Source organism: Pipistrellus hanaki, assembly GCF_964339955.1.
Source record: "Pipistrellus hanaki genome assembly, chromosome: 2".
Lineage (NCBI taxonomy): Eukaryota > Metazoa > Chordata > Mammalia > Chiroptera > Vespertilionidae > Pipistrellus > Pipistrellus hanaki.
The window spans coordinates 140228246-140245534 of record NC_140504.1 but is presented as its reverse complement, the minus strand read 5'-3'; the positions used below and the strand labels follow the sequence as shown (position 1 = coordinate 140245534).

General features: G+C 36.4%; 1 protein-coding gene and 1 long non-coding RNA gene across 7 annotated transcripts in view; one reads left to right on the top strand and one right to left on the bottom strand.

Annotated features, from left to right (window-relative positions):
• COL24A1 (collagen type XXIV alpha 1 chain) overlaps positions 1-17289 on the bottom strand; it is a 294053-nt gene that overhangs the window by 23278 nt on the left and 253486 nt on the right. For all 6 annotated transcript variants that reach the window (XM_084874405.1, XM_084874404.1, XM_084874403.1 and 3 more), the window contains 5 exons: positions 15743-15850; positions 15597-15650; positions 14968-15030; positions 10928-10981; positions 5100-5135 (listed from right to left, as the gene is read on the bottom strand). In XM_084874405.1, coding sequence (XP_084730531.1) covers positions 5100-5135; positions 10928-10981; positions 14968-15030; positions 15597-15650; positions 15743-15850 — 315 coding nt within the window. The remainder of the gene's footprint in view (positions 1-5099; positions 5136-10927; positions 10982-14967; positions 15031-15596; positions 15651-15742; positions 15851-17289) is intronic.
• LOC311617753 lies at positions 3718-16902 on the top strand. Its single transcript, XR_014794179.1, has 3 exons — positions 3718-4839; positions 15560-15718; positions 16251-16902. It is a non-coding gene; the product is annotated as an uncharacterized lncRNA (long non-coding RNA).

Here is a 17289-nt window from a genome sequence, read left to right as displayed (position 1 = left end):
TATGATAACATAGATATATGATATCATAGATAGAATAACAGATGGAAATTAGTCTTTTTAGCATGCAATAGAATATACAGATATTGAAGTATAATGCTGTATACCTGAAATTTATATATCAGTATTAACCAATAAAATAAAAAAAAATTAAAGTCCACTCAAAATTTGCTTTGCTTTATGGTCAACTGAATGTTAAGACTATATTGGGTCAAATTTAGATTATGTTTAAAATATAAAAAATCAAAATTTATCTTCTGCTGAATTTAATTGAATACAATGATGTTGTATTAAGCATCTTTTATTGCCAAAGCTGTTAATTTTAAATATATTATGACTAGAAAAAACAATACATAGTAACTTGAAAAGAGTAGAGTACTCAAACACCATGCCTGCTGGGCATGTCTTTGTTTGCAGAATATATGATTATAACTTAAAGTAGAGAATGTATAAAACATGTACCTCAGAAGCTGCATGATAAATTACAGAGGGCTGTTTTGAAGATAGCCTTTTAAATATACACTGAGTGGCCAGATTATTATGATCTCTGAATGCATAATAATATGGCCACTCAGTGTATATCCTATATAATAAAAGGCTAGTATGCAAAGTGTCCCCTCAACCAGGAGTTTAACCAGCAGGCAGGCCGGCCAACCGCCCATGTCACCTCCCCTGGCTGCACCTCACCTATGCACGAATTCATGCACTGGTCCTCAAAATATATACATATACATATACATATACATATACATATACATATACATATACATATACATATACATACACACACACACACACACACACACACACACACACACACACACACACATATATATATATATATATATATATATATATATATATATATATATATATTTTGAGTAGCCAGATTATTATGCGTTCAATCTGGCCACTCAGTGTATAGAGGCTCAGAGTTTGGCTGTGTGTGTTTCTCCATTCTGGATCAACATGGTAAAAATAAAGTTGACATTTCATCCCCCTTAGCATATTTCTGACATTTGCAAAAATCTCACAAAATATATATCTTCTTTGTGACTTTGAAAGAGAAATTTATCACAGAAAGAAATAATTACTTATGCTGCTGATTTTATTGAGTTCATTTCAGCTTGTTTCCCAGAATAAGTCATATCACCACAAATATGCTCAAACAAAATACTTCAAACAAGACAGGGCAGGACAACCCCAATCTGCACAGAACAGGGCAATTGCCCAAGTAAAACAAAATGTTATTCCAACGATATAACGTTTATTAGTTTTTTTAATTTCTCTTACTAACACACCATTAAGGAAAAGTAATTCACTCTCTCTAGTTACTATATAAAGCAGTTTATAATAAAACTCAATTGTCTATGTTAATTTCCTAAAGGTAACCAAATTAAGGTGAATAGTTATGGTGCTTTTGGCTACAGTGAAAGCACTACCTTTGAAAATAGAATTTCTCTTGATTTAATTCCAGAATTTACTGATGGTCCTCTAAAAATAACATATTCTATCATTAGTCTTTGAAAATAATGATAAGTGCATGTCCTTAAACCAGAGTATTTATGTAAATACAATCATGATTTAGCTTCATATTCTTTAAGCTGGCGTAGCTGAACAGAGCTTTCCTTTCCTCTTTTATAAGTTGAGAAGCTTGCATTATGGGATTTTTAACAACACCCCCAGTCTCTACCCACTGGGTTCCACTAACTCGCCCTTTTCCCTCCTCCTTGGGCACTGGAAGTTTGTACCTTAATTATGAAGAGTGCTATGGTAACCCACAGAGCAAAAGACTAATAAGTATACTATAATAATTCAGGAAATACTACTCCACTAGCTTAAATTGGAAATAGCTGTTAACTTTTTAATTTTTAGGGAATAGTATGCATTTATTAATCAGTTCACTTCTCAAATAGTGCCTATGAAATGGGGGGTTCTGTTCAGGATATGTAACCAGTAGATCAGACAAAGTTCCCTGTTCTCATGAAGTTTAAATTCTAGCACAGGAGACATAAAATAAATAATTTCAATTAGTGCTAGCCACGAGAAAAACAAAATGGGAAATTGTGAAATAGAATGAGCATGAATAACAAGACAGGGTAGTCATGAGAGGCTTCTCTAAGATGATATTTGAGCAGAGAGCTGAATAATGAGATAAATATGAGTCATTTGAAGAGGAGGTGAAATAATTTTCTAGGTGAAAGGAAGGCATGTTCCAAAGAATAGAAAGACATTCATCAGAGAAGTAAACAGGGTTAATTTCTGTAGGGTCTTGTAGACTAAGTGAGGAGGTATCGGGAGGCTTTAACGAGGGGAGTGATATAATCCGACATATTTTTACGATATTACTCTACATGCTAAGCAGGAAAAGGGTTTTAGTGGGGGAAAAGTAGAAGAAATGAAAAAGAGGACTGGAGTCTGGGGGAAACTAGTGTGCCATGGATGAAGAATGAGGGAAGTAGATGGATTCAGAATAGTAATTAGAGCTCACAAGCATTAACTTCTACTTTAAAGAACTGTTATTTATGTTCTACACTTTTGTTCATTCTTTCATGAGGGGCTTTTTTTCTTTTACTTTTATGTAGAAGCACAGACTCTTACAGCTGAAAGTAGGTATGTTCTAATTCTTACTCAGTGCGGGAATACCAATCCTGTAACCCAAAGAGACAGTCAGTAGGCTTCTACTGACAGATCCTATCTCACAAAATGATCTTGTGAGATTCATTATTATATTACACAGGTCATTATAATATTGAAATCAGGCTAGCACTCCATATGTTTAGTCAATAAGTACCTACTTTGTAATAATTATGTGTCAGGTACTATGATTGACTAGAAATTATGTGGCATCACAACACTCACCATCTTCCAGGGAGCAAAGCACAGACTCTGAAAATCCAACTCAATAAATAAGCCATTTAAATTGTCTTTTCTAGAGCTACTCACATATATTCCTTCTTTCTCAAGACAACCTTTCAAATATCTAAAGACAACAATCATGTCCCAACACCCAAGCCTTCTCTAATTCTTTTACTAATAATTCATTAAATATTTATTGAACACTCACTGTAAGACAGACACTGCTTTAGGTGTTGGGAACATAATATAAAACAAACAAATAAAATGTATGGGTCATGGTGCTTACATTTTAGTGAGGGGAGATATAATAAGCAAAAGAAAACAAAAAAAACTAATGAATGGGCAGCATGTCAGGTGGTAAGAAAACAGGTTAAAGAAAAATAGGTAATCTCAGGCAGGTGGGAGGATTGCTATTTGGCATACACTAGTCCGGAAAAGCATCTCTGATAAGGGGACATATAAGTAAGGAATGAAAGAACAGTCGCCAGGCACTGTACTTAGTCCTGAGTATCTTGTCCACAGGTGGCAGTGGGGTGAGGCTAAAGCATCAGCAAGTCCACCCTGAGCGAGTTATCTTTAAATTGAAACCTCAAGATACATAGGAAGCCGGGACCGGTTTGGCTCAGTGGATAGAGCGTCGGCCTGCAGACTGAAAGGTCCCGGGTTCGATTCCTGTCAAGGGCATGTATCTTGGTTGCGGGCACATCCCCAGTAGTGGGTGTGCAAGAGGCAGCTGGTCGATGTTTCTCTCTCATCGATGTTTCTAACTCTCTGTCCCTCTCAATTCCTCTCTGTGTAAAATAAAAAATAAAAAAATAAAGATATATAGGAATCACAGGAATAAATCATATGGATGAGAAAAAGCAAGTGCAAAAACCAGAAGGTAAAGATAGAACAAAGAGAATGAGAGGGATGACCAAGCTGCAGTGTAGCAAAGAATAAATATCCCAGATATTTCAACTGTTTTTTTTTTTTTTTTTTTTTTTTTTTTTTTTTTTTTTTTTTTTTTAGGACATGAGTGTCCGATACACAACCAATCTAAGAGAGCCTTCCTCTGAAGGCACTTTAATTTTGTCCGTGTTCCCCCATGGCCATGGCCGTATTTCTTTCAGTGCAACCTCAGACTACAGGCAGGCATAATCCATTTGGTTTGTAATCCACTGGAGCCACTACATTGTTTTCTCTCACATGAAATAGTTGTGAAATAGGTACTTGAGGTTTCCTAGTCCTGATGGAAGCTTATATTACAGTCTGAGAGGGTAGGTCAGGGAGGCAGCTGGAGACAGATGGGTTTGGAAAATGGGCTAATTCCAAGCCTCCCACCTTTTCCCTGTCCCTCCCCTCCCCTGCTGGGGGATGTGGCTTCACTGTGTTACATACATCCTAGCTCCCTGTTCTAGTAAGTCTGCTGAGAACATGTGAGAAATTTCTGCAAATTAAGCACATCTATTTTAACACTGTTTGGGGGTTTTTGGGCTATCTGAAATCACATTATTTCCATTCTTTTGCTAATTAATATCACCGTGACTTTATTATTCTGCAAACCAAGCATACCCCCGGGTGAAAAACAAGAATCTCAACTGTCACTATGTAATCTGACTATCCTTTAATCAAGACTTTACTGCTACCTTTAAGTTTATTCTATGTGCCTTCTGTTCTTGGATTCAATCCCCTTCATTTCACTATGGCTGCTGCTTTAAAAATTCATTCATATCTGTTGGTAAAGTGGCCCCTTTACAGAATATCTTCTTTAACTCAGAAGAATTGACATTCTGGAAAAGTAGGAAATACTGCCATTTAGGTCCCCAAAGGGCTGTGAATCTTTTTGCTTAACCGATCACCATGGTTTCCAATGGGCTGAAATAAACAACTAAAGACTCGCTTCTGTGTTGCAGACATCTCAGCGGCTGAGTGGATACCCAAAGTGACCTGGCCGTGCTCAGGCAGCACCTGTGAGGAAGGCTATCCTCCTCCTGACGCCTGGTAAGTCAAATATGCCATTCCACACAGGCATCGGGGAAGGGGGTGACAGGCAGGTTCGTAAATAAGTTTAAGGTTTACTAGGTTTCACTACTATTAGTATACACCACATGTTAGTTCTACTTCCTGAAAATTATCATTTTACTTTTATCCCACAAGAATCAGATACATAATAATGAACACACCGAACTAGGTCCTTGCTTTGATATAGTTTATAGCCTAAGGACAAGTGATTCTATCACCACAGATTCAGTCAAACTTACAGTTTCACCTCTAAAGCCTTTGTCACCTCTGGGTCCCTAAAAGAAAAAAAAAAAAAGTGACTTTAGTGTTATTGATAGTTATTTACCAAATGTAGTTGAGGTTGTTTACAGAAACATAACAATTTGTTTTTGTTTTTAATCTAGCATGACTTGTTTATATATTTATATAAATGCTAGTTTTCTTTTCCTAAGAATAAGAAGAGTGAGACGAAAATAAAAACAATCTATTGGTTTATCTTGCTGTCTGTTTTGCAATCCCTAGCTCCATCTTAAAGAAAGACAGGGATAACGGCGACATATTTACTCAAATATTTATTCAATTTGACAGTCTATCACAACAATTTAGAAAGGAAATTATAGGTTAAATCTTTCTGTTTTCCTCAGGCCTTGAAAACCTTGGGAGTTTTCCTCTGCTCTCCTCTTTTCATTCTATTCTTCCTTCTGAGATGATTCCCAATGATGTGTTATATACATTTACATTCAGTTTAAAATACTTTCTAATTTTATTTCAAAATTCCTCTTCAATCCATGCATTATTTACAAGTGTGCCATTTAATTTACAAGTGTTTGAAGATTTTCCTAGTATCTTTCTAGTTTATAGATTTTTTAGTTTAGTTCCATTATGGTCAGAGAACACACTTTATTTGATTTCAGTGTTTGTAAGTTTAATAAAAATTGTTTTATGGCCCCAAATATGATCTATTTTGGTAACGGCTCCATTGCATTTGAAGAGAATGCTATTGGGTGGATCTACTGCTTTTTAAACTGTTAATCTTTTTGTGTTCAACCTTGTGGAAATTATATATACAATTTTTTTAGTAAAAATGAGGTCATACTATTCATCTTTTCTATAACCTGGATTTATCCTTTTACAATATAATATGAATGTTCTTCCATACACATTCTTATGGGTTATAATTTTAATATAAATTATGATAATATTTTATTGAATTTCACATTAGATTTTTTCTAACTTTTGTCATAATAATGAATACTGTGATAAGTATCCTAATACTTAAGAAAATTCTAATAGAAATTGCTCTGACAGATTGTTTGAAATTGCAGGAACACCTGCAATAAGTGAGAGTGTGTACTGCTTTTGAAATGTGCATGTTCTGTCATTCTTCGTTCATCTTGCAAGCAAAGATACTACCTCATTTATTCACCATTCGTATTACTTCTTTTGTATTTGCTATGCTATCTTTAACCCATTTAAAACTTTTAAAAATTGATTTTAAGATATGTTTACATATTTTTTTACACCCTCCACCACCTCCAACCCAGTTTGAACAAGTTGGTGCATATCTCATTATAAATTATTCTAATAAAATATTGACAAATATGTTTACATATACTAGTATATGGAATGATTGGTCAGGGTTTATAATGTTAATGTCATATTATATACTCTTCTATGCATCCAATTTTTCATACTTATAATACATCATAAAATAATTGCAAGTCAGCCAAACTAGATACAACTAATTTGTTAAATATTTGCATTATCCTATATAATAAAAGGCTAATATGCAAACCAACAAATGGTGGAACAACCAGTCACTATGATGAGCACTGACTACCAGGGGGCAGATGCTTAACGCAGGAGCTGCCCCCTGTTGGTCAGTGTGCTCCCACAGGGAGAGCACTGTTCAGCCAGAAGCCAGGCTCATGGCTGGCAAGTGCAGTGGCAGTGATGGGAGCCTCTCCCACCTCCGTGGCAGCGCTGAGTATGTCCAACTCCAGGGAGTGGGCCTAAGCTGGCAGTTAGACATCCCCCGAGGGCTCCCATACTGGGAGAGAGCACAGGCCAGGTTGAGAGACCCCCCTCTGAGTGCACAAATTTCATGCACAGGGCCTCTAGTATTTCATAAAATGGTTAAAACACAAGATATTCAGCCATTCTTTTACAGATGAACATTTATGTTATTTCAATCTTTTTTGCCTATATAAACTATGCTATGAAAAAAAATCTTAAAAAAATTTCCTTAGTGTATTAAGTGTTTTTTATTCTTATGGGACAAATTACATTAAGTGGAACTGCTTGGTCAAAAGGCATCTATCTATCTATCTATCTATCTATCTATCATCTATCTATATCTTTTCTTTTTTTAAAAAAATATATATTTTATTGATTTTTCACAGAGAGGAAGAGAGAGGGATAGAGTTAGAAACATCGATGAGAGAGAATCATCGATCAGCTGCCTCTTCACACCCCCTACTGGGGATGTGCCTGCAACCAAGGTATGTGCCCTTGCCCAGAATAGAACCCGGGACCTTTCAGTCCGCAGGCCTACGCTCTATCCACTGAGGCAAACCCGTCCCTGCTATGTCTTTTCTTAAAGGCTGCAATTTACATTTCTACCAGTGATAAATGAGAGTACTCTTCTTCCTATATCCCTTTCTGAGAGGTTGGATATACTATCTCATTATTACATTAGTTTGCATTTTCCTAACTAATAGTTACATAGTATCTTTTCAAATAATTATTGATCTTTTGAATTTGTTCTTTGTTTTTCTATTGAGTTTTCTGTTTTTATACCAGTTTCTAAAAACTCTTTATACATTAGCCCATTAAATGTTGTATACTTTGCAATTACTTTTCCCCAACTTTTAGAGATGGACAAAAATAGTTTTATAGTTGTGAGTACATGAAACAGAGTTTACTCATATTATTATTTCTTTTACAGTTTTCAGGTTTCCTATGTTATATAAAAGGTTTGTCTAACCCTTAAGCTATACTCTAGTTTTCTAGATAATTTTCTAAGGAATTCAATTGTTTCAATTTTCTTACATTAAAGTATTTAAAAGTTCATCTGGGATTTAAAAAAAAAATTGGGCAACATAGAGTTTGAATTTCTTACATGGTGGTGGGACTAAAAGTAAACCCATCTCCCTTCCATAACTCTGGTGTAGGAGTGCATACGTGGTTGAATCCTGGTTGATAGACATAAGAAAAATACAATGGGAGACTTCTGAAAAAAGTTATATGTTTCCTAAAATAGGATTATAGATCACTTTTCACTTTGGATAATTATGTCTGGAATTGGCTCCTCAGAAGTGATAGCCATCTTGCTATAAATATAATTGTGAAGCCAGCCTTGAGGATGATAGAGTAGAGATATGGAAACAGTCTGTTCTTGGATAACATAATTGACTCATTAAATTAACCAAATCTGAAGTTCCTTCCAACCTCTGGGCTCTCCACAATGTGGCACAAATTTCCTTATTAATAAAGCAGTTTGATTCAGAGTTCCTATTGCTTGAAGCCAAAATCATTCTAACTGATATACCATTTTTGTTATAATTAAATTTCTCTATATATTCTGAGACCTAATTCTGGTCTCTAGCCTATTACATGATGCATTTGTGTATTTATTTGTACTTTGCAGAGGTAGTTGCAGAGGTAGGAAGGACCCTCAGATTTTAAAAATACCGTAATGTTTTCTCATTTAGAAAAGCAAGTCTCTCACCCCGACCACTATTTTCTTTCACAAAGTTTTGGCAATTCCTAAGTGCTTATTCTTTCATAATAAACTTTTCTTAAAAGTTTCTTTTAAGTATGGAAAAAATAGGATATAGGAAAAAAAATTGACAAGTATGCTGAATATTCTAAGGGCTCCAAGGAACCATTTATAACCAAAACACTGTTAGGCATTTTAATTGCATCATTTCTTTATCATGTTTTCCTTGACCAATTAATAGTTCATATTTTTGATAGAGTCCAACCTTCCATAATCAGAACAGTATGTGTTCCAAAGTTTGCTGAAAAAACCACCCACTGAAATATGAGAATTTTCCCTCTTAGACTATGAGCTCTCAATGGTAAATGCTGAAAGTCTAGAGAAGTGTCAACTTATACATTGAATTTTTTAAATTAAAAATCCAGTAAATTTGGCAGTGAATTCTTCTTTAAATTTACTGAAGAGAATAGTATACTTAACACTATAAGTAAACATCTCATTTTATATTTTAAAACTCTGCATCTCTATAACACTTTCAAATACTTGAAAACTTTGATTCCCTGCAGGGGAAGCTTTCTTCTCCAAGTCTCAATTTGCATATTTCTACTGTGCTCTTGCTTCTGTATGTTTAGACCATTATTAGAACTATAAATCTCTCTCAAGACCATCTCCCCAATATTGTCTTATTTTTATCTTATTTCATAAGGCACTGGCATACATTAACTATCAGTTTCCTCTCCAAACAGCTTGAATGGGTGGAAAGAGCACCTATCTTGAAATAAGAAATGTCAGCTATGTAATTCCCTAGCTTCATCATCCTGAATAACTAAGGATTATAAACCTCAACTATTTCCTTATGTCTTAAATGGAAAAAATAATATTCACTCCCAAAGTTTGCTGTAAGAATTTGAGAAAAGCTATTCTATATGATAAAAGGCTAATATGCAAATAGACTGAATGCCAGAACAACTGGAACAATTAAACAACTGGTCGCTATGACATGTGCTGACCACCGGGGAGCGGGGGTGGGGTGGGGAGGGGGGCGTGTGTGGAACATGGTGGGCATTAGCCCCAGTGGGGTGGTGGAGCAGGTGAGCGGGGGTGCAAGACCAAGGCAGGACGCTGGTCGCTGTCATTGGGGCAAGCATCTAATGGTTACTAGAAATTTTTTGCTCCCTCACGCTGCAGTCCTGCCTGGTGCTTGCATCTGTTGCCAGTGCTGGCCCTGCTCACACCCGCTGCCAGCACCAGAGCCACTGATTGCACCTGCTGCCAGTGCCTGGTGCCAGTCATGATCACTTAGCACTATCAGCAGGTGCGAGAGGCGGTAGCCGGTCCTGGTTTTCTCTGAGGGCTTCTCCACCTCCCCCTGCTCCTGAGGGGTGATTGGGGCAGCAGCAACAGCTTGCATCCTCTGATGGTGTTGGTCCCACTCGCATCTGCTGCTGGTGCTGGCCCCAGTGCTCTGCACCATCAGCAGATCTGAGCAGGGCCAGTTCAGTCAGTGCATGGGAATGGCAGCAGTGGGAGTGGGGGGTGGGGGACCATGGTGGGAGGGGTTGGGCAGGGGCACGGAAAATGGGCTGAGACCCGCCCCAGGGCTGGCTGCAGCCCTGCAGCCCACAGTTCCTTTCAAGATGCACAAATTCATGCCCTGAGCCCCTAGTCTATAATAATAAAAGCATAATTTGCCAATTAGACACGACATCCTTCCTGACATCCTTCCTTTCAGACAAAGCCACAGTGGGCAGGGGCCAGGGCAGAGATGGCAGAGATTTGCAGCAGTGGTGGGGGCGAGTGGGGGCTAGGGGCCAGGCCTTTTCATGAATTTCATGCATTGGGCCTCTAGTTATTAAATATTTTTATCTACTTCCTTCTTCATTGCTCTCTGTAACCTATCTTCTACCACAACTTATTCTCTAAGATCACTGTTAACTACCTTCTTGAAACTCATCTAGCTTAACCTTGTACTTTCCTGATTTTCTTATTCTTACCAACAATTCTTTACTTTATGGTGGGCACCTTTCATGTTAGCTGTCTGCTCTTCTTTTGTTATGCTCTTTCCTTAAGAACTGGCTCTTTTTATTGCTTTGGTGATCACCACTATGCTTATGATACTCAACCCCTCCTCCTCAACCCTATTCTATTTTCCTTTCCCAATTCCCACTTTAATGGATACTTCACTAAATGCACCTTCTTCATTATATAAATGATTTCTAAGTTCTCAGAGATCACCTTTCAGATGAAAATGTATATCTGTTTTGCCCTTTGCTTCTTAAATACCCAGGGTGATCCTTGTAGATTACTTTAGAAATAAGATTAAAGGGGAAATAGGTGAAAACATGACCTGTGTTTTGATAAACTTACAGTTCTACCTGTTGGGCCAGTTATACCTTCTCTGCCAAGGGGGCCAGTGTTTCCCTGTAGGAGTAAAAAGAAAACATAAGCATAATTCAGAAAAACCTTACAAAATTTCTTGTGCAATGGTAAAATAGTCTATGTCTGCATAACTTCAGTTTTTATTATAAAATCTTATAGTATTAATAGAAAGCTCAGTAATTTTTATTTGTAGTGTGTGACACAATTCTACATCCTATATAATAAAAGTCTAATATGAAATTCAATCAAATGGGGGAACAACTGGTTGCTATGATGTGCACTGACCACCAGGGGGCAGACGCTCAATGCAGGAGCTGCCCCCTGGTGGTCAGTGCGCTCCCACAGGGGGAGCACTGCTCAGCCAGAAGCCAAGCTCACAACTGGTGAGTGCAGTGGTGGTGGCAGGAGCCTTTCCCACCTCCACAGTAGCATTAAGGATGTCTGACTAATGACTTATGCCTGGGCATAAGCCATCAGTTGGACATCTCCCGAGGGCTCCCAGACTGCCAGAGGGCATAGGCTGGGCTGAGAGACCCTCTCCCCGCTGAGTGCATGATTTTCATGCACCAGGCCTCTAGTATAATACTTTCATATTAGGAGAGTTACACTGGTATAATTCTTAAAAAACAGATTAATCATCATTATAATTTTTATTTGTTTGTAACTTCAATAATGCCATTTCATATGTGTGTCATTATATAAAAGTGCAATTAGTTTATATAAAAAGACTACATAGAATAATAACAAACTTTTGCACAAATTACTTTATAGATGATGAAGGAACAGATGTTTGAGTGACACGTAACATGGAATTGAGAGAAAAAATCAGAGAGCATCATATGTGACAAACTAAACTTTAGTTTCTTCAAGTATGAAATAAGAATGCCTACTTCCTAAAGCCACTGTGAGAATTAAATGTGACAAATGATTTTGAAACTGTAAGCTTTTATTTGATTATAATGATAACCTCAAATAAGCCATATCTTTGTTCTATTTCTCCCAAACTAGGTATAGAACCTATCATTTCTTAGTGAATGCAAACTATTAATTTTAGTTATTTTCCCCCAATATCCACTTTAACTTCCACTAGCTGCAAATTTTATTCTTTCTGGATCACACTTGAACTGCAATACATAAATGTAGGTATCTAACAGGCTTTCTCTTCCCAACTGTTGATAAGGTACAAAAAATACTATCAATTGAGATACTTATAATGCCATGCAACCCATCAATAGATAGCTTTAGTATTAAGTTGGTCTAGAATGAGAAATTACCCATTACTCTAAAAGTAGTCTAATGGAATCTCTTAACACAATGATCTTGTGTGGTGAACACACAATTCCATGTATAGATGGTGTATTATAGAATTGTGCACTTAAAACCTACACAATTTTATTAACCAATGTTGCCCCAGTACATTTAATAAATTTTAATAAAAACCAAAATGGTTGCATAGGCCGGTTTTGGTTCAGTGCATAGAGTGTTGGCCTGTGGACTGAAGGATACTGGGTTGGATTCCAGTCAAGGGCATATAACTTGTTTGCAGGTTCCATCCCCAGCCTTGGAAGCAACCAATTGGTAGGAAGCAACCAATTGATGCCTCTCTCTGTCTCTGCCATTCCCTTTCACTCTCTCTAAAAATCAACGGAAAAATATCCTTGATTGACAAACAAACACACACACAAACAAACGAACAACCCCCCCCCCCAAAAAAAAAAGATTGACTTTAAGTAATCATTTGTAAAGATGATACCCAAGTCTCAAAAATCCACAACCAAATCAAGAGAGCTGATTTCCTAACCTAATCAAATATATTCTTCAGATTGGCTTATCACTGAAAAAAGAAAGAAAGCTTTCATCTAATAAATATGACTGTGATCTGATTCTCTGAAATAATGATTTGTTAAAAGAATGGAGAGATAGTTGACATGGTTCAGTGATTGAGCATTGACCTATGAAGAGGAGGGTTGCGGTTGGATTCTCAGTCAGAGCACATACTTTGGTGGTGGGCCTGCAGGAGGCAGCTGATCAGTGATTCTGTCATCATTGATGTTTCTATCTCTCTCTCCCTCTCTCTTCCTCTCTGAAAAAAATTAAAAAAAATAATGGCGATATATATATATGGGACTCTATAAAAAGTAGTCCAAAAGAGCCAAAAACTGTTTAAATGTGTCCATGAGGTGCTATGGTTGGTACCAGTTAACTACTAAATACATATTTGAAATGGTGAACAATTAATCCATATTTCCTAATTTAATTAATTAAATTTACTTAATTATCAAGTATTTATTGATTATTAAGCAAGAACTATGCAATAGGCCACTTAATAGCCATCTTACTTATGCAATTAATAAGAAACCTTCTAACATATCATTTGCTTAAATCAGTTGTGGATTCAAATTCTGGCTCTTCTACATAAAAGTCTTTGAGCCACAGACTTAGTTTCAGAGACTTAGTTTTCCCACCTGTAAAATAGGGATAATATTATCTCTCAAAAGATTTTTATGAGGATTAAATAATAGAAGGGACACAACTGTACATCAGTTCCTAATAGTCTTTGGCTAAATATTAACTTACCAAGACTTTTCACTTGACTCTGTAGTGACTTACCAAGTGAACATCCACACTTACAAATTAGCATCTGTGAGCTAGTTACCAGAACTTTAATATTGGTGAGCTGATAAAATTTCTGGAGCTGCAAAGCAATATAGGCTCAGACCCTGGCCTACAGACACCTAGTGCTTGGTAAGACTCTGCTTAGGACAGATGCTAGGCAAGCAGCCAATTTCTCTTTGATAATACCAAGAAAGAAGTTAATTATTGAGAATTTAATAAAATTAGAATGAATGGGATTTAATTAGTGGGGAACTTAATACATGTAAGAACTTAGAACAATATTTGTCATAGAGAAGCCTATCGTATATAACCCACTTGTGGATAATCAAGAATTGCACTTTATATAAAAGCACCAACTTTTCATGGTTCTTCAGAAATCATAAAAATAACTAATAAATTTGCACCTGAAGAAATGTTGAGAAGGGTTTTTAAATAAATATTTCTCATGACAACATGGCTCTTTGTATTACTGAAAAGAATTACTGTAAGAGTTAGGAGAAAGGTGCAGAATTTCAAAAATTTGACTTTTCATTTAATATTCTGCACAAGACAGTGGTTTTCAATTGTAAAGTTCTTCCCCAAGATTCCTTTCTCCTGTATCTAAATTACTTTCCTTCTTCCTCTCTCTGTTCACTCTATCCACCCTTGCCCAAGCAGCTACTGTAAGTCATACAGGTATTCTCCTACTGTCAAACCACAGTTTGGCGTTTTATAGCTTTTATTTTTTCTTCTTCAGTTTTTATATATCATCTCATCAATTAGGAGACTATGGGTTAATAAAAATAAAATACAAAACCAAAAGTAAAAAACAAAAACAAACCCCAAACCCAAACAAACCAATAACCAGTAGCTACTAGTGACTTATCTATCCTGTTTATATCCTCTACAGTTTGCAATTCCAGGCACTAAACAGCTAATTTGAGTTTTTTCAGACCCCAATCTTTGCAACTCTTTAAGTAATTCCTCATCACTCTCTGGGGACACCCACCCTTGAGCTGGGAAAACTTAGTTTTTGGGAAATATTTTTCAAAGTGTGGTCTGAGGAGCTCTGGTCATGGCGAGTCCCTCCAGGTGGTGCATGGGGGTGGTCTCTGTTTGTATTACTGCTTATAACATAACACTGCTTTATGTTTTTGTTCCTAGTGTGAGTTAATAAATACATTATCCAGTATTCACTTTAATTCTGATAATTATTTTTTTTTAAGTGTGGGTGGTCTCAGGAGTCTTTTGCTCAAACTAATATATGAACTGAAAAAGGCTGAGAATCTCTGCATGTGCTCTAGTGAGTTTCTATATTAAAAATCATTTTATTAAGTCATTAGTTTGGAGTATATTAATTTTAGAGTTCTTAATCCCAATTCCTATAATCAGCTAAGAATCACAATGTCTGGGCAGAATGACTTTATACTTACTCTCTGTCCAATAGGGCCTTTAGGGCCTGATATTCCAACAACACCAACATCTCCCTCAGGACCCTAGAAATACAATAAAAGACAAAAAAAATCATGCTTTAGCTTTGTAGAAACATTTTACAAATAAAATCATCTTGTATCAACCTACTCAGAATTGCCTTTAAAAAGTGGAACGTGATAGTTAATGATATTCTATGCTGAAGTGTTTTGGAGGAATCGTACTCAGGTCTGCACTTTAAACTCAGATCTGCACTTTATTATCTTACCCTGCACCTATCTATCTGTCCATCTCTCTCTCCCTCTCTCAATCCACATTTGATTAATTTGAGAGAGGGAGAGAGAGATGGACAGATAGATAGGTGCATGATAAGATAAGTAGAATACAATGTTAATGGAAAAATGAAGAAGGGACAAAAGCAAATTATTCAATAAAACTGCTGGGAAAATATATAGTTGCATGCATTTTATAATTAGCATATTTAAAACTCAAATATATCAATGTACTAACTGAAATTTGGCAGATTAAAAAATAAAAGCTCAAATCAGAGACTAAATATTGGCATTTCAACACCTTTTTTTTTTCTCTCTCTAGATAGCTAGAAGACAAGCAGAAAATTATGCAAGCATACTTTGGGGCCTGGGAATCCTTGGAAACCTGTCAAACCTTGAACACCGTGTTCTCCCTGCAATACAAATAGAGATGATAGTGATTATTGTGCAGTCATGCTCTGGCCTGTAGAATAAGTACATGGTAAGTTTCTGAGTTGGTACATACGGGCTGCCCTTTCAGGCCAGGCTCTCCACATGGTCCCTGATCACCTTGGGCTCCTCGGTGACCCCTTTTACCTTGAGTTCCAGGTTGACCAGGTAGCCCTTGTTCACCCTATGGACAGGAACATTAAAGTGATCTTAACTTTAAAACCTAAAAAAAGATTAGATTTTAAATGAAACTCAAATACAGGCGTATTCATAGGCATAGCATAGAACAAGGCACTGGGGAAATAAAATTCTGCATGAACAGTCTCCCCACCAATATTTTCCACATAAGTAATATTTGATTATTATCAACAAGACATGTAGCAGTGGGGAAAGAGAATTCCAGACACTGTAGCCTTAAGTGTGGAAAGAGGAGGGAAGGGGATTCCTACAAAACAAGGAGGATAGTGGGGCTACAGAGAGAATGCTGAGGGCATAGTGTACGTGGGTGGGGTGTTTATATGTGATCAAACCTGTATTTTATTTGAATTGTTATTATTTTTCTGTGTGTCCTTTACCATACATAGATTTCAGCTATCTGATCCCAGAAATGGAGAAGTCTCCTGAAGTGTGAACACTGGTTTTTGCCAAGATAACTGTTTAAATTCCATCATTAAGAAATGCCCACTATCTGTTTCCTAAAGTTTCTTTGATATCAATCCTCTTTACCCCCTCAAAGCTCACTTTAAAGACATATTTAATGACAATTATTTTAATTTTAAGTCAGCACTTTAAAAAATTATTTTGTTTTTGAAATGAGAGTGGTGATAGCTTTCATACCATTCTTAAAAATAAATTTAGGAATCAGATGGAGATTAGAGACAAATTAATGAAAACATGATGCTTGGTAGACTTTGACCAAAGATTCCTTAAGATTAACAAATTATCATTCACTCTCTTGAGTCAAAGGTAGAGGGCAGAAACTTGACAAATATGGGTTCAATTTACTACAGAAACACACACAAGAGGTAGGGGTCTTTCATATTTTTCTATGTTTAGCATTTGCTCAGCTGCATTGAGTTATAGTGGAAAGGAATATTTGTGGTATAATCATTAACACAGGGTCCAGTTGTAAACAGTAAGCATCTGGCTCATCGTTTTCAGTTTATAGGTATAGGTCAGAATATTTAAAAAGTCTTTAGAAGTGGAATTGTGAATATGAAATTGAGAGGTAAAAATGATGAGGGCATCAATGTCTTAATCATAGGCTTTTATGAAATAAACTGGATTCAATTCCCAGTCTTGGCTGCCTGGTCAATTCTGCATTGAGATATTTCTAAGAGAAGTTTGTTTGGAAAACCTACTGGCATGTGACAATACTCTATGCAGTGAATGTTAATACATGACTTAATGACAGTCACTCTGACTCTAAGAAGTAATCTATAGTCTATATTCATTAATTGGTTGGTTAGGTCCAGACTTAGAGAAACAGAAAGTATATCTGAGAAAGTATGTATCTGGAAGTACATAAGATTTTTATGTTTTAGAGAAGAAGATGGATGATAGGCAGGGAAAACAAACAAACAACAAACAAAATGAGTCCAAGAGCATTTTTATTATTATTAT